At 48.8% G+C, this 26,771-nt stretch overlaps 1 protein-coding gene across 1 annotated transcript in view; it reads right to left on the bottom strand.

The window, feature by feature from the left end:
* Positions 1–824: 824 nt before the first annotated feature.
* The window catches only part of FAAH (fatty acid amide hydrolase), a 45,234-nt gene continuing 19,287 nt past the window's right edge, over positions 825–26,771 (bottom strand). The window contains 12 exon segments of the mRNA XM_075935912.2: positions 825–891; positions 893–1,040; positions 1,043–1,148; positions 3,714–3,852; positions 5,664–5,707; positions 6,579–6,678; positions 10,026–10,115; positions 10,282–10,415; positions 21,348–21,473; positions 21,553–21,698; positions 24,459–24,567; positions 25,125–25,164. Of these exon segments, the coding sequence (XP_075792027.2) occupies positions 825–891; positions 893–1,040; positions 1,043–1,148; positions 3,714–3,852; positions 5,664–5,707; positions 6,579–6,678; positions 10,026–10,115; positions 10,282–10,415; positions 21,348–21,473; positions 21,553–21,698; positions 24,459–24,567; positions 25,125–25,164 (1,249 nt within the window).

Below are 26,771 nucleotides of genomic sequence, written 5' to 3'. Positions count from 1 at the left end.
ACAAATCCCAGGTGCTCTAATAACTAGAAACAGGGATTTATTCAGTTTCTCTCTACATAGATTCTGCTTTGAACAAACACCCCAGTTCTGTGCCAGGAGGCGCTGTGCTACTGAGGGTGCCAATATTTGGAGCTAAAATGTAGGTCTTAACCATGAGTTCTCATCACCAAACCTTATCACTTTTCACAACTGTTGGGCTGCATGTAGACTGGCAAGTTTTTCCGCAAAAGCAGCTGCTTTTGCGGAAAAACTTGCCAGCTGTCTACATTGGCGGCTTGAATTTCCGCAAGAACACTGACGATCTCGTGTAAGATTGTCAGGGTTCTTGAGGAAATACCATGCTGCTCCCATTCGGGCAAAAGCCCTCGTGCACCAATGTTTTTGCGCAAGAGCGCCAGTGTAGACAACGCGGTATTGTTTTGCGCAAAAAAGCCCCGATGGCGAAAATGGCGATCGGGGCTTTCTTGCGCAAAACGGTGTCTAGATTGGCACGGACGCTTTTCCACAGAAAGTGCTTTTGCGGAAAAGCGTCCATGCCAATCTAGATGCTCTTTTCCGCAAATGCTTTTCACGGAAATTTTTTTCCGTAAAAAGCATTTGTGGAAAATCCTGCCAGTCTAGACGTAGCCTTGGGGAGTGGGTTTTGGCATCCTACGCAAACAGAAATGTGGGTCATTCTAGTCAGCTGATCCAAATTCTTCTTTCAGCTGCACGTCGTCTTCTTCACGGCTGGTCCCAACTATAGATGCATTGGTGCTGTGAAATAATGTTTGTGGCTCCCAGAGGTGACTGTATTTTAATGGGGGCAGAGTGCATCTTGTGCGTCAGGCAGAAGGCACGTCAGCAACCAGATCCGTTTGAGCTAGTGGTTTTTGCACATTCATTTGCAGTCGAGCAGGAGGCCTGCACATCGCTCCACCGCGCTATGTGAGATAGCGCTCTTTGCACGTCCTTCTCCAAATCTCCTAGGGATACTTCCGGTACCACATCAGCCTGAGATCCTCCATGCTGTAAGCCATCCCCCATTTGCTTTTTCTGCCCCGGGCCAGTCTCTCCACCTCCTTCATGAACTGCAGACACAGCTCCTCCTGCCACGGCAGAGCCACGCACTGCACCGCCACGGGCAACCCCACGTCACCTGCCACAGCCTCCAGATGAGAGAGAAGCCATGGAATGGCCCACACTTGGAGGACCTATCGAGCCTCCTTCTCTTTGTGAAAGAACCAGGGTAGGATCCTTCCACAGAACCCACGAGTGGACTAAGGAAGTGGTTCCCAATCTTTTTGATACTGGGGACCAGCAAACCCATTCACAAATGTTTGGCGGACCGGCAACATTTATTATGCAAATAATGAATATGCAAATAAATGTTGCAGGTCTGCCAAAAGCCCCAGCCCCCAAAGCCCCCCCGTGCAAGCTCTACCCCCTAAAGCAGTGGTTCTCAAACTGTTTGGCCTGTGGCCCACCTGACTCAATGCCAACCAGCTGGGGGAACAGCAGCGCATGGCCATGCTGTGGGAGGCTTTCCCCACTGCTCCCATTGGCCTGAATCCAGCCAATGGGAGCAGCAGGAGGCCGTGATCAGGATATGTGCCTAGGAGCAACGCAGGGAGCGAAAGTAAGTGTGTACCCCCCACCAGGAGCAACGCAGGGTGCGAAAGTAAGTGTGTACCCCCCACCCCTCCATGTTCAGACCCCATGCCCTACCCCTCTCATACACGGCTCCTCCCCGAGATCCCACAACCCCAGCCTGCTCCTGCCCTCTTCCCCCTTGGCCAGACACCCTATCCCCAGCCTGCTCCTGCTCCCTCCCCTATGGCAAGACACCCTACCCCAGACTCTCTCCTTCACCCTTGCTTGCTCCTATCCCCTCCTCCCTGGCCATACACCCTACCCCCACCCTGCTCCTTCATCTACCCTCCTGACCACATACTGCACCCTCCCTTGCTCTTGCCCTTCATGCCGGCCAGATACCCTTCTCCCAGCCTGCTTCTGCACCCTACTTCCCACCCAGACCTTGCACCCTCCCCCTCCCATGCACTCCACCTCCCACCCAGATCCTGTACCCCATCCCCATCCCACTCACTGGCAGTCCTGTCCTGAAGACTGACCTCTCATTTTTGTCCCCACCCCAGAGCCTAAGGGGGTCCACAAAATCTACTAACTCTGGACCCCCAGAAAAGTAAATCTGGCCTATGGGAAGCCTTGAACCTCACTTCTCCCTGCCCCTTCCCCTGACCCCATGGGGCTGGAGCGCCAGAGGAGTGAGGTGTCTCAGTTGGGGGCCACCTCAGTGAGGGCTGGGATTTTTGGAGGAGTTTTTTGCTTCTCATTTGTGTGGCCTCCAACTGATTTTTCTGTGGATCAGTGGCCCCTGGCCCAAAAAAGGTTCCTTCACCTCTACCATAAAGAAAACATTGAAACCTTTTGTGTTGGACATAAATGAATATTTTACTTTATCTAAAATGAAGTTTGATTAACTAACATGAGAAAGTTAAAATGCTTAATCTGTTTAATAATTTAAATTAAACCATTCTCCCTCGCTGCAGCTCTAGCAAACGGGCTCTGACATAATTATGTAATTAACAGTGAGTTTCCATCAGCAATTGGTGGTCCACAGAAAGGTTTGCATTGAGTCAGCTGGGCCACAAGCCAAAAAGTTTGAGAACCATGGTACTAGCTTGATGTATATACACCACAGTGGACATTAACCGTTGCTCTGAAACATAGGGTGTGTCTAGACTACATGCCTCCGTCGACGGAGGCATGTAGATTAGACAGATCGGCAGAGGGAAATGAAGCCGCGATTAAAATAATCGCGGCTTCATTTAAATTTAAATGGCTGCCCCGCTCTGCCGATCAGCTGTTTGTCGGCAGATCGGGGCAGTCTGGACGCGCCGTGCCGACAAAGAAGCTTTTCTTGATCGGCACAGGTAAACCTGGTTTCACGAGGCATACCTGTGCCAATCAAGAAAGGCTTCTTTGTCGGCGCGGCGCGTCCAGACTGCCCCGATCTGCCGACAAACAGCTGATCGGCAGAGCGGGGCAGCCATTTAAATTTAAATGAAGCCGCGATTATTTTAATCGCGGCTTCATTTCCCTCTGCCGATCTGGCTAATCTACATGCCTCCGTCAACGGAGGCATGTAGTTTAGACACACCCATATAGGCTAAGTCTGCACTGCAGCTGTTCTTGCGCAAAAACTTGCTGGGTGTCTACACTGCACACGCGTTCTTGCGCAAGTCAATTTACAGTACAGCGTAGAAAAACAGGGCTTCTTCCAGAAGAGTTATTCCTCTCCCCACGAGGAATAAGCCCTCTTGTGCAAGAGCTCTTCCACAAGAAGGCAGAGTAGACAGGCAACATGACTTTCTTGCGCAAGCTAAAATGGCCACCAGAGCTTTCTTGTGCAAGAGAGCATCCACACTGCCACGGACGCTCTTGCGCAAAAGCACATCTCTTGCGCAAAAGCACGTGGCAGTGTGAACACACTCTTGTGAAAGACCTTTTGCACAAGAACTCTTGCGCACAACAGTTCTTGTGCAAGAAGCCTGCAGTGTAGACGTAGCCATAGATTCCACTGGATATAGGGAATCAGTCCCCTGTGAAATTTTGAGATTTAGCAAGAGCTATTGAAAGAAGGCTGTGTTGCCCACCAAACTCTAGCCCATGTAGGTCAGAAAACAACAGGAATGTATCACTGTGAAACTGACCTGTCTTAGTCTTCTATCCCAGGGGTCACTGTAGTGCCCTGTGTAAGGCTTCAGCTCTTCCTCATCAGCCTCCATAACGGTGGTGACAGGCACAACACCAGCAGGGAAGTTTAAGACATTGTACAACATGGTAGAGGAAATACCAAAGGGATACAATCAAAAAAAGTGAACACCTATAAAATGACAAATCAGATTTTAGAACAGAGGGGGAATGATGGCGGGAGGTTAGTGTCTATGAGATAATTATATTAGGGGTCCCATTGGTATATATGGTCATGCCAATTTTCTTCCACAATTTGATCTGAGGAAGTGGGTCTGGCCCATGAAAGCTCGTCACCTAATAAACCATCTTGTTAGTCTTCAAAGTGCTGCATAGTCCTGTCTTTTGTTTCAGCAAGACCAGACTACATCTCTGTTACTATTGCACCGACTGTACTGCCAGGGTGAGGCATTGTGGGATGGCTTCTGAAAGGCAGCACCAGTCAATAGAAGCAATGCCGACCCTACACCGACACAGCGTCGACCCAACTACATCGACCTCAGCGCTATGCCTCTTGTGGAGATGAAGCTATTAAGTAGGCAAGTCCCATCAGTGGGAATGACATTTTAGGTGGACTGTGCACTGTATTGTAGACCAGGCCTCGGTTCAATCAGGTGAACACAGCCTCTGCTCATCGGTTCTCAGCCCCCCGGGTCTTTGTAGACCATTGGCAGCTTCAATCCTTACCAGAACCTTTCGCCCAAACATCATGGGTGGGATGGGTGGTGAGCAGAGAGGATGGTTGTTCTGATGTCTTATCGCTGGAGTGAACATTGTGGGCCAAATACTGAGCAAATGCCCACTTGGCTCCACTGAATTTGTGCCTATTTACCCAAAAGATCTGTCCTCCTTTCTGCCATGCACTTTATAACATACACTCTACAAGGAACCAGTTGGCCTTACTCACCAATGGGAGAGTTACAAAGGAGAATAAAATTTGGTCCATTTTCTTTACGCTCTTCTACTCCATGGATTCCTTGGTTTTTAATTAGAAAACACACATCAAATCTGAAGTGTCCCTATATTTTTCTTTGCAAATTTAATTTTTTTCCTCTCAGCTGAATCCTCCTCCAACACAATCTTACCTCAGTTTCTCTTCCATTCAACCCCCAGCTTTTCTAGAATGTGTTACATGTTATGGCAGCTGCCTTCAAAATGAAGCCACAACAGGAACTTCGACATGATGTACTTAAGTCAAAGAGCACAGAGCAATAACAACCAGTAGTTTATCCCCTCTGCACACACACAAGCCCTTCTGTGATGTCGTGCAAATGAGTAAGAATTATTTTCAGGACTATTACTCTCAGCAGCTGATATTAGCAATTTTTATATTTGCTCTAAGGAGCACTTGCAATCTTTCAACTGTACAGACAGATGGCACTAGCAACTTCTCAATCCATTCATTCACCCCTGTTGATTCTCTGAAAGAACATATAATTCCCATCGATTTTCGATTTCCCAGGAACAAAATGATCTTATCTTCATTACGCAATGGATCCATGCTGTGGCAATCGATCCACCAGCAGTTGATTTATCCCGCCTGCTTAGACATGATAAATTGACCTCCAAGCACTCTCCCATGACTGCAGTACTCCACCAGGACAAGAAGAATAGGTGGAGTTGACGGGAGAGCATCAGTGGCTGATTTTACCACATGGAAGACACCACGATAAGTATGTCGACTTCAGCTATGCTATTAGTGTAGCTGAAGTTGCATTATTTTAGATCGATGGCGGGGAGTGGTGTAGACTAAGCCCAGATGTCTGCATGCTGAAGTCATTCTGAAACAGAGGACTTATGGTGGAAAGAGCTTTCCAGCTCTATAATGGATATAAACTGTCCTGTGAAATCACCATTTTCTAGGTACTCAAACAGGTTGCTGTTATTAAAGTTGAAAAATAGCCTCTTACCACACTCCACGCAATGCACTCAAATAACTAGCGAATCGAGGGAACTGAAAAGAAACATAGCAAAGTCAACAAGCATCACCACTGGAAAGCCAGAATCAGATCAGGTCATCAAGAAAGGTTTTCAGTGGAAGATGTTATGTTCAAACAGCTTCTGACATACTAGCACATTTTGTCAAGCAAGCACAAACACTGCAAATGATCGGTTCTGTGTATCTTTCCCAAAAAATTAATTCTGGAAAAATCAAAATACTTACTCTGACACTCTACTGTGTTCGCCCAGCCTGTTACAACTGACGATCTCGATGTGAGCATGTATTGTTGGCCCCATTTTGCTGATGAGGAAACTGAGGCACAAGGGTTAACTGACTTGCCCAAGATCAGCTGCAGAACGGTGAATGATACTCAGGAATTCTGAGTCCTCTGTGCCTGCTCTAGCCACTAGAGACACTGCCTTCCCTTAAGGCTGTGGCTTGGAAGAGAATGGGAAGCAGGTTGCATCCTGCCTAATGCAGAGGCCAGCACAAACCCTATTAATCATGTAAGTTGCACATTAGCAATGGGTTGGCTTAGCAGTAGGCCTCTGCCGAGGGCAAATATGACCCGCTGAGTATTGAATCAACCAGAAAAACAACATTTATGTTTACAGAGGCTCACAAAGAGAGGAAAAATAGCCCAGTGGCCTCAGATGTCAGAAGAGCTAAGCTCAGTTCCCACCTCTGCTACTGACTTCTAGTGTCACCCCTGACTCAGCTGACCTACAGTGGGATCCCTGTCCTGCCGCCCTTGGGGCTGTGAGGAACTCCGATTTGAAGGTTATGGAGACTGTGCACGTGCCTATACGGGTAGAGGACCACGCCCATTGTTTAGATTTTCCAAGTGGTGTTTCGCTGGACTCCAAGGGACGGTGTAACTTACGAGGGGTTTGGTGAAGAAAGCCAGAATCTTCTTGAGGAGGAAGGGGAGTCTGTAGCTATTGATCTGGGAGCAGGAATTGGGATCCACCATGTCCAGTTCACTGGGAAGGGAGACAGAAAGGAGGTAGTGAGGATGATCCAGTGCTGATGCCTAGCCTGCGTCTATCATTCGTTAAACAACACAGACCTCAGATAGCCCCTTTCAGCCAAGGAGATCAATGCTCTTTGCAAACATGTAAACCTGAGGTCCCTGGAGACCCGTCCAGGATCCCCCAGTGGCAGTCCCCAGATCAGCTGACGTGCAGTCCTGTGCACTGACCACTGTATAAGCTGTCCTGCTCATATCAAGAAATAAAGAACTACAGATGGGCTCACGCTGGAAAAGCCTGCCTCCTAGCCTCACTGCAGCAGTGCCTACGGTACCAGGGTATTCTTCTTCATGGCATCAGTCGGTGGGACTATCTGGCTGACTGGCGGGCTCCTTGCTTAGATGAATGCCTGGATATGCCTAACAAGCCCAGTAGTACTGGGCCACTGGCAACTAGTGCCCAGCACAGTGGTGGAGCCTGAGATAGCAAAGTGGAGCAGAAGGAAGGAAAATAGCATTTGGCCCATGCTTTGTGGCTGAACCCCACTAGCCCAGCTGAAGGTTCTTTCTTCTGCCCCTTGCAGTCTCAGAGCAGGTCTACACTGCATACTAAGCCTAAGCTATGACTCGGGTTTGAGCACAAGCCCCGTTTCCATCTATGCCAACACCTGTGGGACTCAGATCTGCAGTTTCGAGGCTTCAATACCCCGCTGGGGGGTGGATCGCATCCCGAGTCCCACTGCGACTTGATCCAAGCCCTGACCTTTTGCAATGTGGATGCAGCGCGAGCCGAGGCGGAAGGTTTGCGTGGTGCAGAATGTAAGCACAGCTGTAAGAGCTGGGTCCAGCTGCTGAAAACTGAGGACTACAAAGCAGCATGGACAAACACAGCACACAAGCCTGGCTGCACGTTCAGGATAGACGTAACCTATGTCGGTGTTTCTTAAACTATGATCCAGTCAGAGGTGTGCTGCGGAGAACAACAGAATTCAAAATGGCCGCCCTTAAAGGGGCAGGTGACCTTTTTTCTTTTTTTGCTCAATAACTTTCCTCTTAATAACTTTTCCTTCCCCTCCGCCCATGCCCTTTCTTCTTCTTCTTTTTTTTTTTTCCTCAACCAAAAATCCTTGGTGTTCCTCATAAAAAAAATAAATTATTGTTTGGTGTTCCTCGGTCTTAAAAAGTTTAAGAAACACTGCCCAATGTGCTCCAAACAGCCCCCTGGTGGTAGCTAAGAGTATTGCAACCTCTTGTGGCTAGAGTGACACTCGCATCACCCAGAGATCTCTGGGGCAGCTGGAGGGCCTGAACCCTGCAGAGCCAGTAGTGACCTCAGGGTAGTGTTTAATTTGTGCCAGGGCTTGGCAGGGCTGAGCCCCCGCACCTCTGGGCTTGACAATTCATAGTCCCGGCACCTTTGCTGCATCAGTTATGAATGAAAAAAAATTGCTTGAGCTCCAGCAACTCTCCCCTTACAAATTAAACACTGCCCCCTTGGCAGGGCCGGATTTACTCTCCTGGGAGCCCAGGGATAGATTTTGTGGGCCCCCCATGGCTTCTGGCTGGGACCAAAAATAAGGGGTTCAGTGTGCAGGAGCGGATTGGGGGTAGGAGTATGGGATCTTGGAGAAAGGCAGGGTGCAGGCGTGAGCTGGGGGTGGGGTGCAGGGTCTGGGAAAGAGGGAGGGTGCAGAAAGGGGCAGGGGATTGGGGTACTTATCTGGCACAGCTGTTTGGTGGCAAGGAACAGGTGGTCCCACACCACTCTGTGCTTGCAGGCACTGCCCCTTCCAGCCAATGGGAGCAGCAGGGGAACAGCCTGCAGGTGAGTGAAAGGACAGAGCTTCCCTGCACTCATGGTGACATGGCTCCAGCCCAGGGAGGCAGGGTGAACAGCAACATAAGAACATAAGAACCGCCATATTGGGTCAGACCAAAGGTCCATCCAGCCCAGTACTATCTACCAACAGTGGCCAATGCCAGGTGCCCCAGAGGGAGTGAATCGAACAGGTAATGATCAAGCGTCTCTCTCCTGCCATCCATCTCCACCTTCTGACACACAGAGGCTGGGGACACCATTCCTTACCCATCCTGGCTAATAGCCATTGATGGACATAACCTCCATGAATTTACCTAGTTCTCTTTTAAACCCTGTTACAGTCCTAGCCTTCACAGCCTCCTCAGGCAAGGAGTTCCACAGGTTGACTACGCGCTGTGTGAAGAAGAACTGCCTTTTATTCGTTTTAAACCTGCTGCCCATTAGTTTCATTTGGTGGCCCCTAGTTCTTATATTATGGGAACAAGTAAATCACTTTTCCTTATTCACTTTCTCCACACCACTCATGATTTTATAGACCTCTATCCTATCCCCCCTCAGTCTCCTCTTTTCTAAGCTGAAAAGTCCCAGTCTCTTTAATCGCTCCTCATATGGGACCCGTTCCAAACCCCTCATCATTTTAGTTGCCCTTTTCTGAAGCTTTTCTAATGCCAGTATATCTTTTTTGAGATGAGACCACCACATCTGTATGCAGTATTCCAGATGTGGGCGTACCATGGATTTATATAAGGGCAATAAGAGGCATGCAGAACTGCCTCCTCCCCGCCACCCCGCACCAGGCATAGCCAGCCAGGAATGCAGCATGCAGGGTTTTTAGGGTCCCTGTGCTGCAGGCAGGCAGGCTCAACTCCGTGAAAGACAGAGCAGTCAGGCCCACAGCACTGTTAGGCAATGACAACGTGAGCCTCTCTCTCTTGTACTCACTCCAGGCGGGGCCACATTATGACTTTTGTGGGCCCTAGACCCTTTTGCCTTCGTGGGCCCCTCCCACCATAATAATATCCAGGGCTCGACAAATAATGTAATCTACTCGCCCGGGGCGAGTAGATTGCAACCTGGAAGAGCCAGGTTCGGGCGAGCTGCGCATGCACGGAATGATCTGCACGTGTGCAGATCGCCGGACAGCGCGGCTGGCGAGCGGGGCTCGCCGCGGTTCGGCGAGCCCAGAAACATCAATATTAAAAATTATTTTTCATATAACTGTAAATACGTCAACATTTTTTTTTTCTGTTTTAGGCAAAATGTCATAGATTTTTGGTGGGCCCTAAAAGTTTCATTTTTTTCTGATGGGAGAAAAAAATTACAACTTTTTCTTCGACCCTAAAAGTTCTTTTTTTTTTCTTCTGGTTTTAAAAGAAATTAAAACATTTTAATGGGCCCCTAAAAGTATCGTGGGCCGTAGGCACTGGGCCTCCTGTGCCTAATGGATAAGTCGGCCCTGACTCCAGGGCTTCATCGGAGACCTAGCGCTCTGTCGTTAGTTACACCCATCCCTTGTCACATGACGGGCCTTACAGACTTACAATTGCTCAAGTAAAGCAGCACCGCCATCAGAAAACAGACCCTTCATGAAGAGCTCGTTCACGACGTAGGCCAGGAAATCACAGGTTGGCCTTTAGAGAGGGCGTATGTCTCTCTCTGAGCATTGAGGGCCAGATCTAAAGGCAATGAGTGTCTTTCAGCTGACTTCTAAGGCCCTTCTCCCACACTGATCGCCCTGGCAAGGGGAGGGGAGTAGAAGAGCAGCAATACTTGTTGCAAAGAGAGCTGGCCAATTACCTTATCAAGCGCTGTGAGATGTTCGTTTTCACAAATGGAATGGCTCCCTGCTTCCTCAGCACCTTCACTAAGATGCTGTCCTCTTGCTCCCGGTACCTGAGGTACTGCCCCAAGCCACAGGTGGAGATGTGGCCCTGGGAACAGGGGCAGACACAGAGCATGTTAGATACACAGTATTTATGCCATGATCACCAAGGGGTACTAATGCAAGGGGTGGAAAGAGACAGGCAGGCAGCTCCCTCCCAATGTCCTTTGGTTCATGACTGCCAATGATGATCCTGAAAGCCCACCTCTCCCTCCGGAGGGCCATATTGCTACACTAAGAGTGAGTGATTTCCCCTCACCCCTCCACAACGTGCCTGCTCTCCATTCCCGGCTGAGATACTGTCCTACAAGCCAACACCCCTTCTCACTCCTGCAGCCCTTTGCAACTCCCTCCCCCCCCGATATTTCCACACGCCCAAGGCAGCTGACTCATTAGACCGCAGGGATCGTTCTGCCGAGCAGGCCATGATGCTGTGTCAGTGCTGCCTCATTGCATTCACATTTTAATGACAGAGCCATAGCCAAGCTCACTGATATTTCATTGCTGATCCAATGCTTTCAATTAAGTTTAATGACACTGTGTAACAAATCCACAGTCATCTAGAATTTCATTGCATCAGTGAGATTAGAACTCACAGATGACCCTGCTCCCAAAGCACAGAGGCCTAATAAACTAAAGGAGAATCTCTACTCAATGTCAGCAGACTAGAGCTTTTGACACGCAGGAAGGCTACGTCTACACTGGCATGATTTTCCGGAAATGCTTAAAACGGAACAGTTTTCCGTTATAAGAATTTTCGGAAAAAGCCCGTCTACATTGGCAGGATGCTTTTCCGGAAAAGCACTTTTTGCGGAAAAGCGTCCGTGCCGATCTAGACGCGCTTTTCTGGAAAAAAGCCCCAATCGTCATTTTCGCGATCGGGACTTTTTTGCGGAAAAGAAATCTGGGCTGTCTACACTGGCCCTTTTCCGGAACAGTTTTCCGGAAAAGGACTTTTGCCCGAACGGGAGCAGCATAGTTTTTCTGGAAAAGCACTGATGATTTTACATTAGATCGTCAAAGCTGCGAGCCGGAAAAAAGCGGCAGCCATGTTTATGCAAATGAAGCAGGGGGGATTTAAAACCCCGCTTCATTTGCAATTGCAATGTGCCTAATTTGCATCCCTTTTACGGAAAAGGGCTGCAGTCTAGACACAGCCATACTGTAGTGGAAAATGACCAGAGACGTGCATTAAGGCAAAGGGTGCAGCAGATAGCGATAGGAGAAGGATGGCCTAGTGATTAAGTTACAGACCTGGGACTCTACAGATGTGCCATGGCCTCCTGATGTGAGCTGGGGCAAATCACTTAAATCTCTCTGCCTCGTTTCTCATCTGTAAAACTGAGATAACAATCCTGATTTTCTCCTACTCCTATTTTGATTAGATACTCGTCAGGGTAGGAACTGCCTTTTACCGTGTGAACAGCACAACCAGGCTTTGAATTCTGACGAGGGCCCCTACGCACTATTGTAACACAATAATAATGATAGAGGTAGACATGTACGATACTCTCCCTGCTTTGAAAGGTATCTTTGGCTTCATCAAGTATTTTAACGTTCTAGGGGCACAGAGCGTACCTCCTATACAGGGAAAACCAAGTGCATCCTTGTGTGCTGCTCAAATAAATACTATCCTTCAACAACAGTCAGCATGTACAACATGCTGATTAGTGGCCCAGCGATTGCACTTCGGCATTGATTGGTTCAGTCTAAAAGGGATGCTGTAGGAATGACTGCCAGAAATAAATCAGTGAGGTTGCTTGGGGAAATGTAAAGACCATATTTTACATTTGAAAATTTGATTTCTTAAATGCATCTTCTACGACAAATGTTTGTCTCAGTATTTGCATTGATGGCTGTGGCGAGATATAAATTGATAAGCACGTCTCAATACTCAGAGTAAAATGCATGCCATTTTCCCCAACCTGTATTACATTATGAATTTATATTTGTGATCATTTCCCTCATACGCTCTCTGGAAATGACTTTTCTGCTCCGAGCCCGACTGGGTCAAGCTCACTAACTGAAATCAAGCTACATCCGCTTCTTCCTCAAGCTGGAATAGGACAATAATAATAAACTTTATACAATCAGTGTTGGGTTTCCATCTCTTGCCTGTTGATGATCAAATTCTGGGCTCAATACTGCAGCTAAAAACATAGCTAAGGCAGAGGTGAGAATGTCCTTTGTTTTGAGTGGAATTTTTTTCTGTAACACTCTGTGTTCCCTCTTCATCTCCCTGAGTGGTCATTTTTGGTTTGTTTCCCTTGTATCCATGTGTGCCTTTTGTTATCTCTATGTAAAGCAGCTGGCAGCTCAGCTGTCATGGTGCTGGCCCAGAAAAGACAGATCCCAGTAATGCATCCAGGCAGACACACGGTGGCTGTGTGTAGACTGGCAAGTTTTTCCACAAAACCAGCTGCTTTTGCGAAAAAACTTGCCAGCTGTCTACACTGGCCACTTGAATTTCCGCAAGAACACTGACGATCTCATGTAAGATTGTCAGTGTTCTTGAGGAAATGCTATGCTGCTCCCATTCAGGCAAAAGCCCTCTTGCACAAATTCTTTTGCGCAAGAGCTCCAGTGCAGACAATGTGGTATTGTTTTGTGCAACAAAGCCCCGATCGCAAAAATGGCGATCAGGGCTTTTTTGCGCAAAACCGTGTCTAGATTGGCCACGGACGCTTTTCCACAAAAAGTGCTTTTGCGGAAAAGCATCCTGCCAATCTAGACGTGCTTTTCTGAAAATGCTTTTAACAGAAAAGTTTTCCGTTAAAAGCATTTTCGGAAAATCATGCCAGTGTAGACGTAGCCTTTAGAGTATGTCTACACAGCAAAGGTATTTCGAAATAACAGCCATTATTTCGAAATAACTTTCCTAGCATCTACACAAGCCAATGGCTATTTCGAAATTAGTTCGAAATAGCGGAGGGCTTATTTTGAAATTGGTAAACCTCATTCCACAAGGAACAGGGCCAATTTCGAAATTGCTCTTTTGAAATAAGCACTGTGTAGATGCTTATTTCAAACTAGGGGTCCTCCAGCTCTTCCCTGCTGGCCACCCTAGACACAAGGTAACTTCTGACCTGATGCCAGTTCCGGCCGGCCTTAAATGCAATTCAGCATCCAACCAGTGTGGACGCGCTATTTCAAAATAGCAAAAAGCTCTTTCGAAATGCATTTTGTGTGTCGATGCGTTATTTTGAACTAAGATATTTCGAAATAACGCTGTAGTGTAGACATACCCTTTGAGAAAGAGGTAGCAACACACGACACACAACTCATAACACATGAGTAGCACAAAGAGGCTAAACGTGTCTATTTTGCAAATTGGTATTTGTTAATACTCAATGGGGCAGATCCTCCATTGGTGTAAATCAGCATAGGAGCACTGAAATTAAACTAGCCAAGGATCTGCCCCCTGGTTCATAAAAACTTAAGAGAGAGCAGTGAACCATCCACAGACAAAATCCTATCACTGCTGATCCCGAGTCTGGCAATTGCTGGGATTGCTCTGTTACCAGGCTAATTTAAAACTGAATTTCCTCTTTGCGTCTCAGACTCGCCAGAGATCCAAACGCCCTGTGTGGAGCGGAGTAAGAGGCTTTTATTTCAGACTTCAGTGCCAGCATCGCATTCAAATAGCTGTACTGAAATGGGGTATTTGTGTAAGGAGGAATAAGAAAAAGAAGACAGTTCATTAGCTTATAATGTACCGTGTTTGGCTCTGGATCAGCTGCTCTGGGTAAAGCTTCATTTCAGATGCTGCTTGTTATGGCAGGATGGGATAGAAAAAGGAATTTGGAAGCACAATGGGAGGCTGGCTTTCCATTTGTATATCAGTCTCCAGGTTGCTGTTGTAGCTCACAGCCATCGCACAGTCCAGCATCCTCAGGACCTGACTGATGCCAGACCAGAGAATTTGCTGGACCTCAGGAGGTCAGTATTGTCACTTCCACGACTTGCTGGGCTCTTAGAAAACATGTAGGAGTAAGTTAGAGCTAAAGAACAGCACAGAACACTGAGAGCCAGGACTGGTGGCTATAAACAAACTTTATGGGACTGCAGGAAATGTGGCCGCATCCATGAGAAGTGGACATCCGGCTCACTAAAATCATGCTGGACCACAGCTATTGCTGGAACAGAGAGGTGCAACCTGTATTTTTCAAGGTAGAATTACAACAGGATTTCCACATGGATCTTTTAGACCTTAATCCAACGTGCCATTCACTGGTTTCAGCATGGGTCCGGCAGAGCCTTTCTTTGGGTGCTTCTCTATAATTCCCCCCTTGCTTAGTCCCGGTGAATTGAAAGGTGGCAACTCAGGTGTTTAAAGTTAAGTGGCTACTGAAGTGCCTTGCTGGGCCAAGGCCTGCAGGGATTATGCAGAGGTTGCCGTTTTTCATGCCCTTTTCAAATTGGGTTGCCAGATACTAACAAAAAAATCCTGAACATGTCAGGAGAAAAAAAAAAAAAAAAGGTCACTGCACCTTTAAATATCTCCTCACTCCCTCCACCCTTGTCAGACACAGCAGGAGAAAAATGTCCCCGCCGACATTCCATCCAAGAGAAACAGAAAATACTGGACATTGTACATGTCCGGTATTTTCTGGGTTTTTTTACTGGGCAGGGGGCCAGAAATAACAGACTGTCCAAGCAAAAACCAGACAGCTGGCACCCCTATTTTCCAATAGGGGTGTAAGAATCCCATGGAGATTGTAGTCATGGGGCTGAGATTCACCCCTTAAATCTCATTTCAGTGTGTGCTATTCCTCTACAGGGGTAATTTCATCCTGGACCAACCTCTCAAGAATCCATGTCAACTGCTGGCATAGAACTCACAGAACTGGGCATAGAACTCACAGGACTGGGCATAGAACTCACAGGACTGGGCATAGAACTCACACCATGTGGCTTGAAATACGTACGCCCCGGTGTCTCCCTAGAGCAGTGGTCTCCAACCTTTTTACACCCAAGATCACTTTTTAAGTCTCAGAACAGGCGAAGATCTACCACCCCGCCCCTTCCTTGAAGCCCCACCTACATTACATGAGGAAATCTAATGTAAATGTACTGCGCAGGTGTACTCTTAGAGCCCCTGAGATCTACCGGTAGATCGCGACCTACTGGTTGGTGACCACGGCCCTAGAGCATAGCTCTATGGCATGGGAGAGCAAGATGTCTTCCTCTCCTAGCATCTGTGTTATGTCCAGGCTTGTCCAGAGGTTTAAAACCCAGCTATAGGGTCCCACTGACACAACAAGGTCAGACTGCATGGGATCCCTGCTCAGGCATGTTCCCAGATTGCATTTGCAGCACTGACCTGTCCTGTTTCTGTCACTGCTGAGCTACGGTGTCCTACGTGTCAGGGCGTTTCAGTGTCACCAAGGTGTGAGGAAGCCATAGGGTCCTTCACCTCCCCCATCCGCAGCCAGATGGGGCTCTCCGCCAGCAGGGAGAAGACAAGGTTTAGTAGTTGACAGGGACACAGCGTAGAACAGGCTTCTCAGCACAGCACGCAGAAGCCGTCAGCACACTCCATCTCGGGGGGAGAGCACTTTAGAGCTAGGGCCCTGGCTCCCTTCCTGTATTCCAAGCCAGCCCAGTGCCCCACTTCCAGCTGGAGGAGGAGTCCAGCCCTTAAGCCAGGGTCCTTCTCCGGCCTCTGTCCTGCTTCCCAGGCTGAAGGTGTCAGCTGGTCACCCCCCACCCCCACCCCAGGCTCAGGTTAAGAAGGGCATGGGCCATTGTGTACATGCAGGAGGCTATCACACCTGAAATTCCCATCCCCATCTAGGTATTGGTGCCCTGGGAAACTGAGGCACACACAAGAGGTTACTCTAGGACATTAGAAATCATATGCAACTAGGTGCATAAAATCCCCACTTTGTGTCACAAGGTCAAACTGCACTGTATTCCTGCATTTGCAGCTTAGCTGATCACTGAGAGCCAGGACAAGTCTATGGTGTCCTGCATGTCACCAGGTTTTACCCTTTCTCTGCCTCACTAGCCTTAGCAGCAGGGAGTGGTTGATAAACAAAGATGCTGGATGTTACATGGTGTCCTGCTTCAGGTCCAGCTTCTCCATTTACTAACATCTTCCTGCTGATTCAGCTAGTGAGCAGAAACACCGGGGGTGGGGGGTCATCCCACCTGGCTGGCGCCCCCCTAACAGAGCCTGCAAGCCTCCAGAACAGCAACAGAGGAATGGAGGTGGAGTAATGGCTTTTGTCTGACAGGGAGGCATGTAGGCCTGGTTCTTGTATAAACAGCATGGGTAAGGCTCAGAAGTCAAAAGGCTAGTGGCTAGCCAGACTGACAAAGGGTCTGTCTTTGGCCGTGTTTGAGCCCTCTCTCCCCAGCTTCCGCGTGATTCAGGCTATCGAACAAAACCCTGCAAAGCCATGTCGACTTCCTGCGTAGGCAGACTGCCAACAGAAGTGGCTGCTGGGAAAGGCTGGGATGCACTCGCTGGGTAGAGGGAGCGGGGAAGATAGCAGTCGGAGAAAGGAGAGCGAGCCAGAAGGCTGGGAAAGGGCTCAGGGAAATGCAGCAAGGTCTGGGGTGGAACAAGTCTCGACTGCTGACTACTGAGTCCCTGGAGCAGAGAGCGAGGCCTGGCTCCCCAACCAGGCACTGGGGAAGCGAAGCCAGCAAGGGAGTGAGTAAGGAAACTGCTGGGCTACGTCTACACTGGCATGATTTTCCAGAAATGCTTAAAACGGAACAGTTTTCCGTTATAAGTATTTTTGGAAAAAACACATCTACATTGGCAGGATGCTTTTCCGGAAAAGCACTTTTTCCGGAAAAGCGTCCGTGCCAATGTAGACTCACTTTTCTGCAAAAAAGCCCCGATCGTCATTTTCGCGATCGGGGCTTTTTTGCGGAAAAGAAATCTGTGCTGTCTACACTGGCCCTTTTCCGGAACAGTTTTCCGGAAAAGGACTTTTGCCCGAACGGGAGCAGCATAGTTTTTCCGGAAAAGCACTGATGATTTTACATTAGATCGTCAGTGCTTTTCCAGAAATTCAAGGGGCCAGTGTAGACAGCTGGCAAGTTATTCTGGAAAAGCGGCTGATTTTCCGGAATAAGTGGCCAGTGTAGACACAGCCCTTGTGTCTGTGTGTGAGGAGACACTTTCCTATGCCTGGAAGGGGAAATCACAATAATGCCTTGAGTCACCAGGGGACCACAGCACCCCGGCAGAGACAGGGGCTGCAGACAGAGGCAGAGGCGGCAGGAGAGCACAACTTCAAGACGGGAGGTCGCCCTGATGAGCTATTCTCAGAGGGGCCAGACAGAGGCGCCAGATCTGCAGCGAATGGAGCACCCTGAGCCAGCCACTAGCACATCAGGGACCAATAACGAGTGACGTGACCTGCCTTGGAGATGGGCTAGGTTTTCATTTCTGCCCACGGACAGAAGAAATTCCTGGGACACCTGATGGACCTACAGAGGGAAGAAGATACGCGGGCTGCACATTTCAACCTTGTGTAGCATTCGAGAAGTCAGTCACAGAATCACAGAACTGGAAGGGAACTCGAGAGGTCACCGAGACCAGTCCCCTGCCCTCATGGGAGAACCAAGCACCGTCTAGATCAGTGGTCCCCAACCATTTGAGGTTACCAGGTGCCAGAGGGCGTGGCCGTTCACCTTCCGGGCGACAGAGAGCGGGGACACTTGCACGCCCGGGGGCGGGACCCCCCCATAGCCACACGCCCGGGGGTGGGGGCCCCCCATAGCCGCGCGCCCAGGGGCGGTGTCCCCCCATTCCCCGCACGCCTGGGGCTGTCGCCCCCCCCATGCGCCGCACACCTGGGGCCAGCACCCCTCCCCTCAAGCGCCGCATGCCCGGAGCCAGCACCCCCCCTCCAAGCGCCGCATGTCCGGCGCTGGCGCCCCCCCTCCAAGCGCTGTGTGCACAGAGTGCGGGTGGCCAATTCGCGGCGCTCCTGGGGCCGGCGCTCACCCTGCAACATGCGCCCAGGGTCGGCTACGGCACCATGCATGCACCACATGCCCAGGGCCAGGCCAGCCCCAAGCACTTGGCGGGTGCACACAAATGCCCCCGCGGGCGCCATGGCACCTGCGGGCACCGTGTTGGGGACCACTGGTTTAGATTATCCCTGACTGGTGTCTGTCTAACCAGCTCTTAAGTATCTCCAGTGATGGAGGTTCTACAATCCCCCTAGGCAACTTACTCCAGTGTTTCACCACCCTGACAGTTAGGAACTTTTTCCTAATGTCCAACCTAAACCTCCTTTGCTGCAATTTAAGCCCATTGCTTCTTGTCCTGTCCTCAGAGGCCAAGGAGAACAATTTTTCTCCCTCCTTGTGACACCCTTTTAGATACTTGAACCGCCGCTATCATGTCCCCTCAGTCTTCTCTTTTCTAAACTAAACAAGCCCAGTTCTTTCAGTCTTCCCTCAGAGCTCATGTTTAATCATTTTTGTTGCTCTTTTCTGGACCCGCTCCAATTTCTCCACATCTTTCTTGAAATGTGGTGCCCAGAACTGGACACACTACTCCAACTGACACCTGACCATACAGAACAGAGCGGAAGAATGACTTATCATGTCTTGCTCCCAACACTCCTGTTCATGCATCCCAGAATTGTTTGCTTTTTTTGCAACACTGTCACACTGTTGCCTCACGTTTAAACTTGTCATCCACTATGACCCTAAATCCCTTTCGGCAGTACTCCTTCCTAGACAGCCGCTTCCCATTCTGTATGTGTGAAACTGATTGTTCCTGCCTAAGTGGAGCACTTTGCATTTGTCCTTATTAAACTTCATCTTGTTTACCTCAGACCATTTCTCTAGTTTGAAATTTTGACCCTATCCTCCAAAACACTTGCAACTCCTCCCAGCTTGATATCATCTACAGACTTAATAATCATACTCTCTGTCATCATCTAAATCATTGATGAAGATATTGAACAGAACCGGTCCCAAAACAGATCCCTGCAGAATCCCACTTGTTATGCCCTTCCAGCATGATTGTGAACCATTAATAATTACTCTCTGAGAATGGTTGTTCAGCCTGTTATGCACCCACCTTATAGTAGCCCCATCTAGTTTGTATTTCCCTAGTTTATTAATAAGGTCATGGAAGACTGTGTCAAATGCCTTATTAATCTAGATATACCATGTCCACTGCTTCTCCCTTATCCACAAGTCTTGATATCCTATCAAAGAAAGCTATCAGATTGGTTAGCCACGATTTGTTCTTTACAAATCCATGCTGGCTGTTCCCTATCACCTTATCTTCCAAATGTTTGCAGATGGATTCCTTAAGTACTTGCTCCATTATCTTCCCTGGCACAGAAGTTAAACTGACTGGTCTGTAGTTTGCTGGGTTGTTCTTATTTCCCTTTTTATAGATGGGCGCTATATTTGCCCTTTTCCAGTCTTCTGGAATCTCTTCTGATGATAGCTAAAGGCTCAGATACCTCCTCTATCAGCCCCTTGAGTATTCTAGGATGCATTTCAGCAGGCCTTGGTGACTTGCAGACATCTCACTTTTCAAAGTGATTTTTAACTTCTTTTATTTTAACTTCTAAACCTACCCCATTCCTACTAGTATTCTCTACGTTAGGCATCCCGTCACCATCCATCTTCTTGACAAAAACCAAAACAAAGACGTCATTAAGCACCGCTGCCATTTCCAAGTTTCATGTTATCATTTCTCCCCCTTCACTGAGCAATGGCCTACTTTCTCCTTGGTCTTCCTCTTGCTTCTAATGTATTTGTAGAATGTCTTCTTGTTACTCTTTATGTCTCTAGCTAGATTGAGCTCATTTAGTGCCTTTGTCTTTCTAATCTTGCCCCTGCACACCTATGGTGTTTGCTTATATTCAAGTTGCTCTCTGTCTCCCTCCCAGCGAACTGGGTGAGAACTCCTCTGCCCTTCTGAGCATACAGGGGGAATTGTAGGAAGGCACGGGAGGACTAGCAGCACTGGAGCAGTGTTGTCTGCATCTTCACTCCATAGCGGGTGCGTTACCAGCCCGACTAAAAGCAGAACCCACACTCTAACTTGCGCCCTCTGCCAGGCCAGCCCGCCTGGGCGTGAAGTACCAAACTCAGGTGAGAGGGTTGTGTGCGTGGACGGGAAGGCCGCGGGAGGGGCGGGGGCACAATGGAAAATGCTGGAAGTTTAACTCTGCAGTGAAATTCAGACCCTACAAGGCCTGGACCAGCTTACAAACAGCTCCGTGCCTCAGTTTCTCTGCCTATGGTAACAATACTTTCTCAGGAGTCTGATGCCTGGTCAACACTCAAAAATTAGATCAATCCAGCTCTGTTGCCCAGGGCTGTGAATAGTCACAATAATTAGGACAATTTAACGCCCAGTATAGACACAATTTATAACCCTTCTGTCGACCTAGCTACTGCCTCTCAAAGAGGTGGATCAACTACAGCCTCTCCCCGAGTTACGAACGAGTTACGGACCAAATACTTGGCCGTAACTCGGTCTGTTCGTAACTTGGACCCCACTGAGTTACATAGCGATCGCGCTGTTCGTAAGCGCGGGTAGCGTTCATAACTCGGGGACCGTCTTTATGACCACTCCATGGAAGCTTTGGTTGTAAATGCGAACGGTCGTAACTCGACCGTTCGCAACTCGGGGACCGGCTGTACAGCAATGGAAAAACCCCTCCCATCGATGCAGGAAGTGTTGACACAGCTGCAGTTAGCGAATGCTCGCCAAACGCTCAGAAATTTTTGCCTATGCAAGTGCAATGTATTGCATTAAAATGGCAGTGCTGATGCGAGCATCACCCCAGCCGGGCGCGTCTCCCCCACCCGCCGCCTGGTAGGTGCTGGAAATAGTGATTAGCTGGAGAACAGAAAGCACCAGAAAGTTATTTAATTCAACAACGGCTGCGCCATGAACATCCCTGCTTGACGCAGATGGCTGGCTGGAGCCGACGAGCAATGTCGTAACACAGCAGCGCTCTGTCCTGCCCATCGGTCAAAAGTTTCTTTGCTTCTTCCGGGTCAGCGTTTCCACCTCCTTCATGAACCGAAGGCAGAGCTCCTCCTGCCATGGCAGAGCCACGCACTGCACCGCCACGGGCAGCCCCACGCCTCCCCGGATAGCCTGCCGGGAAAGACACAGAGAGGGATAGAGACCAATGGCCAAAGTCAAGGGGAAACCACTGAGAACGGTGGCGCCTGACCTTTACAAAGAGCTTGTCCCACCAATCGTTATAGTGTCCTCTGTAGTTCTTCAGCTCGTCTTCATCCTCTTCTGTCACCGTAGTGACCGGCACAACCCCGGCGGGAAAGTCCAAGTAGTTATACAAAATAGTGTAACTTGCTGCCACTGTGGGACACAGTAAGAGGTTGCACATTCAGGTTACCAAGCTGTACTCATTCCTCGGTCTGCCTTACAGGTGGACAAGTGTCCTCAAAAATCAGAGACTTCTACAAAGACACCACTGCAGCGAGACTACGTTACAGCCTCCGGCATTAATGCTTGGAAACGTTGAAAGGATTTTTTCACGCGTGCCTCTTGATGCGATAGGTACAACACCAAGAGCAAAGATTTTTCCACTCGTGATCGACTCCCTTTATGAGGGAGGCGTTGACTCTGCAAGCTTAGGGAAGATTTCAGTGCTAACTCCTCACACGCTGCATGGTAGGAATGCTGGACCATAAAAGACCTGACAGACTCTCCCTTACTGCTGTCTTCTCATGGGGAGTTTGTTTTTCCAGAAGACATTTCTTAAAACATCTGCCAGCTACCCTTCCCTATCATCATGGAACTTAGATCTCTGCTCCCCAAACTATTCCATACACAGACTATGTCACTCTCTGTAAGAACTACAGTACCATGAAAGCATTGGGCTGTGATGGGAAGGCTATTGACAGGTGTACAATTTTCAAAAGCGTGCAAGTGACCCTCATGCCATTTTCAGAAGTGGCATAGGCACCTAAATGCCTGTGAGGAGTTGGACTTAAGTCCCTTTGAAGTCAGTGGGACTTAAGTGTCCAAATATCTTTGAGGATGTGGATCTACGTAGCTCGGTCTCATTGGGACTTGGTCTCCAGCGTCATTTTTGAAAACAGGATGGAGGAAGCTTTTGAAAAAGTTATCCTACACCTTTTGCAAAGTGCTTTATGGCTGCGGTCTGCCTTACAGGTGGACAAGTGTCCTAAAAAATCAGAGACTTCTGCAAAGATACCACTGCAGCGAGACTACATTACAGCCTCCGGCATTAACACTCGGAAATGGAACCAGCCTTGAAAGGAATTTTTCACCAGTGCCTCCTGAAGCAACATCAAAACCAGTTGAGTTACCGGTGTGGACAGGACAAAAATCACTCTTGGCATAAAACAAAGCCTCACTCTCGCTTTCCAAAACAACACTGCAGGTGGTTTGGTCCAATCTATATCAGAACTAGACCCATTTTCAGCAAGTTCAACTTCCTAGCAGTGGCAGCGCTTTCTAGAGAGAACACTCTCGGTGCTAGGATATATTCTAATGCAGGGTGTCGTGACCCACCCCCCACATGCTTTATGCAAATTAGCTTATGAATATGTACAACTTATGCAAAACAGATCATGTTACTATCCATTCTAATGTTACAATCTGCTGAATGTGTATGTCCTATGTTTGTGCATGTATCGTTCTTGTCTGTGAAGTTAGAAATATGAAGAGTGGATCTGTGGATAGTTCTAAATGTGCTGAGGGCCATCACTGATGCTCTGGGTCTTAAGGACTCAGTACTCAAATCAGCGGCATGTGAATGGTTTTGTACTATAAGCCCAAACTATGATTGGTCCTAGAGGGACATGTGACCATGCCATCGGGTATTGGAATCCATCTTGAAATTTGTATTTTTCCATGGGGCCGAGGAGGCGGAACAAACCATTCCTGCTTGGGGGGGAAAAAGTCTATTTAAGCAATGGGAATCCATTTTCCTCTTTGCCTTCTGCTGCCCTTTGAAATTGCCTGGCCCACCCTAGAACTTCGAAGAAGTTGTAGACCCAGGCCAGAGTAAAGAGCAACTCTGACTTGAACCTATCTACCCGAGATAAGAACAGCTGGTTAGCGTAGGAATTTGCACGTAGCCGGTTTCTTAGCAGATCAGAACTAGCGAAGTGTTTTTTGTTCATTTCACTTTGATCTGACTGGTTTCACTTGCAGCCACTTAAATCCTACTTTTCATACTTGATAAAAACACTTTTATCAGTCAGCAGTGTAAATAACTGTTAACGGAAGGGGGATTTGGGGGAGAAGGGAACAACTGTGTGTGTATCTTTCATTGATAAAGTGGGCAGACCTACTTATGAGCTTTCTCTGTGGAAAACTTTTTCAAAAAGGAAGGTGGATTTATTTGGGGGTTTGGTCCCTTATGGGGGTTGGTTACCTGTGGAACTCCTTGCCAGAGGAGGCTGTGAAGGTTAGGACTATAATAGAGTTTAAAGAGAAGCTAGATAATTTCATGGAGGTTAGGTCCATAAAAGGCTATTAGCCAGGGGATAAAATGGTGTCCTTGGCCTCTGTCTGTCAAAGGCTGGAGAGGGATGGCAGGAGACAAATCGCTTGATCATTGTCTTCGGTCCACCCTCTCTGGGGCACCTGGTGCTGGCCACTGTCGGCAGACAGGCTACTGGGCTAGATGGACCTTTGGTCTGACCCAGTACGGCCATTCTTACGTTCTTATGAGTGTTGAGCCCTTATAGCTGGACTGGTTCAGCATCTGTGTTGCTTTGTAGGGGCGAGGTAGCCCCAACTCTGTGCCTTGCCTGGGGGAGACCAGAGGATCTGGTCCAACAGGACAGAGTGGTGGGAGCCCCAGAGGGTGGGCGGTCAGTGGCATGCTCACTCCGGGGGAAAATCCCAAGGGGACGTCTGTGATTCCAGGGGGCTGCGAACAGCCTGGTTTTTCCCTGGTGAAAAATATCCTAGTGCTAGGTAGATCGGAGATGGACAGACAGCAGCTCTGAGGGGTAGGCTACGCTCCAGACAATACACAGCGAACTGCGAGACAGAGAGAACAATAACCGAGGAGTCAGTTCCTTGAACAACCCAAAGAGCCGAGATGGGCCAGACTCCAGGACTCCCGAGGAGTTCTACCTGAGAGCTTCCCAGGAAATCCAATCTGAAAAGCAGGGCCCAGAGCCGGACACAGCATCACATCCAGATCCAGCTTCCTCCATTCGGCGATGAATCTTTGGCAGTACTCCTACGGAGAAAACCACCTCAATGGGTTCATTAAAATGACCCTTCCAAGAACATACAGGCAACTATAAACCCAGGACTAGATCCAAGTCCCTGCTGGATCCTATGAAACAACTACCCTTTCCTGCACACACCAATGGTCTCTCTGAGTTAGCATAGCCTCAGTGGGGCTCTGCCATGAAACACCGTTATAAGTGTTCGTGTGTAGGGGAGGTTCTGGGACATCCCATTATTACAGTTTCAGAACAGCAGTTTTCCAGGCTTTTCTCAAAGCCCGTCCATCATATTTCACTTGGCACCTTTCAACCACCCATCTCAAAGTAGTTTCCAACAGTGGGTGAACACCAACACTCCCGGGAAACAGCACAGCAATCAAGTGGTTTCCCAAGGTCGTCCAGCAAGCCAATGGAAGAGTCAGGACTCGAACCGGGATCCCTCGTCTGCCCTCTCCCCGTCTTCTGACCTGAGTAACTGGATTTCTACGGACCTCGGTGAGCATCAAAGCAGGCCTGCCAAAAAAGAATCAAAGAGCCATACCAGCTGTTCCTGACAGTGCTTTACCTCAATCTCACAATGAAGTTTCCAGAGTTCTTTCACCGACCTAAGGATGTCAGAAAGAAAATGAAATGAACAAACCTCGGTTGCGAGAGACGGGGGGAAAAGAACTGGCTTTCCTACCCGACTTTCTGCTGTAATAGTGCACAAGGAAGAGATATGGGAGAATGATTGCAGTTTGACTGAGGCTGGCTAAAGATACAGGGTGAATCAATGGGAGTTTTGCCATCAACTTCAACGAGGCCAGAATTTCATCCATTCTATATCACACACCGGGGTTTCAGAACTGGGCTGCAGATACAGCCTGTCAAAAGGCGAAACGATCAAAGGAAAAGCTAGCGCATTCTGGACAATGCTTTGGCAATACCTGCAAGGGCCATTCTCCATTCACTGACCGTTTTTAAACAGAGCTGGGTTGGTTCTCTAAAAGATCTGCTGTAGGAATTAGCTTGGGGAAGTTCTAAAGCCTGCGTTATAAATAGGCTGGGAAAGAGTCTACTTTTTCCATCTGCAAACACTGGCAAATGATTCCACGGAAACCACACCAGCCGATGGAAAATATTTCCGGCAGTGGTCACTTCGCTGCACAGAACGGCCGAGTTAGAAACATGCCACTTGGGAATGTACAAGTTTGATTTAAGGCTATTGACTTTGTATGTTTCGACAGGTGGTGTTGTCAATTTGTGCTTGTAGATTGAACTTTGTACATCTTGAGGATCACCCTCGTTAAAGAGAGAGCATCCAAACTCCACCCCATTATCTCCTGCAACTTTGAACATTTAAATTGGCTACAAGGAAAAATTCTTTAAAATCCTTGCTATTATCCGTCCGAATTAGAGTAACCCCCCGAATTCCACCACGCCGAGGTGAAGTCTGACTATAACGATCACAATGGTCCCTTCTGAGCTTAGGATCCATGAACAGTTCGAGTGGGGGAACCTGGGTGTACCGGCTGTCCATTTGCCTCTCTCAGTAGCTATACCACTTTCATAGGAGGACCCCGGCTTTGTGCTCTACAGGTTGTATCTTTATACACCGGGTCTCTCTGGTCCGGCAACGTCCCTGATTCAGAAGGACTTCGGGTGTCCCAGTACCAGAGAATCCCAGTGCACTGCAGGAGCTAGAGGGGCTAGGAAGCCAGTGCGTGGTCAGCTGGAGCTGGCGCTCAGCTCAGCTGGGCTGTGGGGGGAGAGGGAGGAGCAGCAACTCAGCTGGGCTGCAGGGGGAGCCAAGAAGCCTGGCGGGAGAGGCAGAGGGAGGGACCAGCAGCAGGCGGGGCCAGCCATGACCTCCCCAATCCGGAAAACCCCCTCATCCGGGTTCAGTCAGGTCCTGAGGATGCTGGACCAGGGAGGACCAACCTGTAATATCCCGGGAAATGCTCCACCTCTGTGGATGCAGAGGGTGACAGGTTGGCACTTTGTGGACTGGACTGATTCCTTCCCAAGGGAATTGTCATTTCAGGGCCAGATTGGTGTCGAGTGTCCCTAACAGTCCTGGTTCCGCCTGATGGGGGTACCCCCGAGTGCAGGCCCTGGGACACAGAGCAAGCCGGGAAAGCCTGGGGCACGAGGGAAGGGTGCCTCAGTGGCCGCGCCCCAGCATGCATCGCTGCAGAAATATAAGGGCAGTGGCCCAGAGAGCAGCCGGAGA

The sequence above is a fragment of the Pelodiscus sinensis genome, chromosome 9 (assembly GCF_052426305.1).
Source record: "Pelodiscus sinensis isolate ZL-2025 chromosome 9, ASM5242630v1, whole genome shotgun sequence".
Classification (NCBI taxonomy): Eukaryota; Metazoa; Chordata; order Testudines; family Trionychidae; genus Pelodiscus; species Pelodiscus sinensis.
This window is presented reverse-complemented; position numbering and strand designations above follow the sequence as displayed.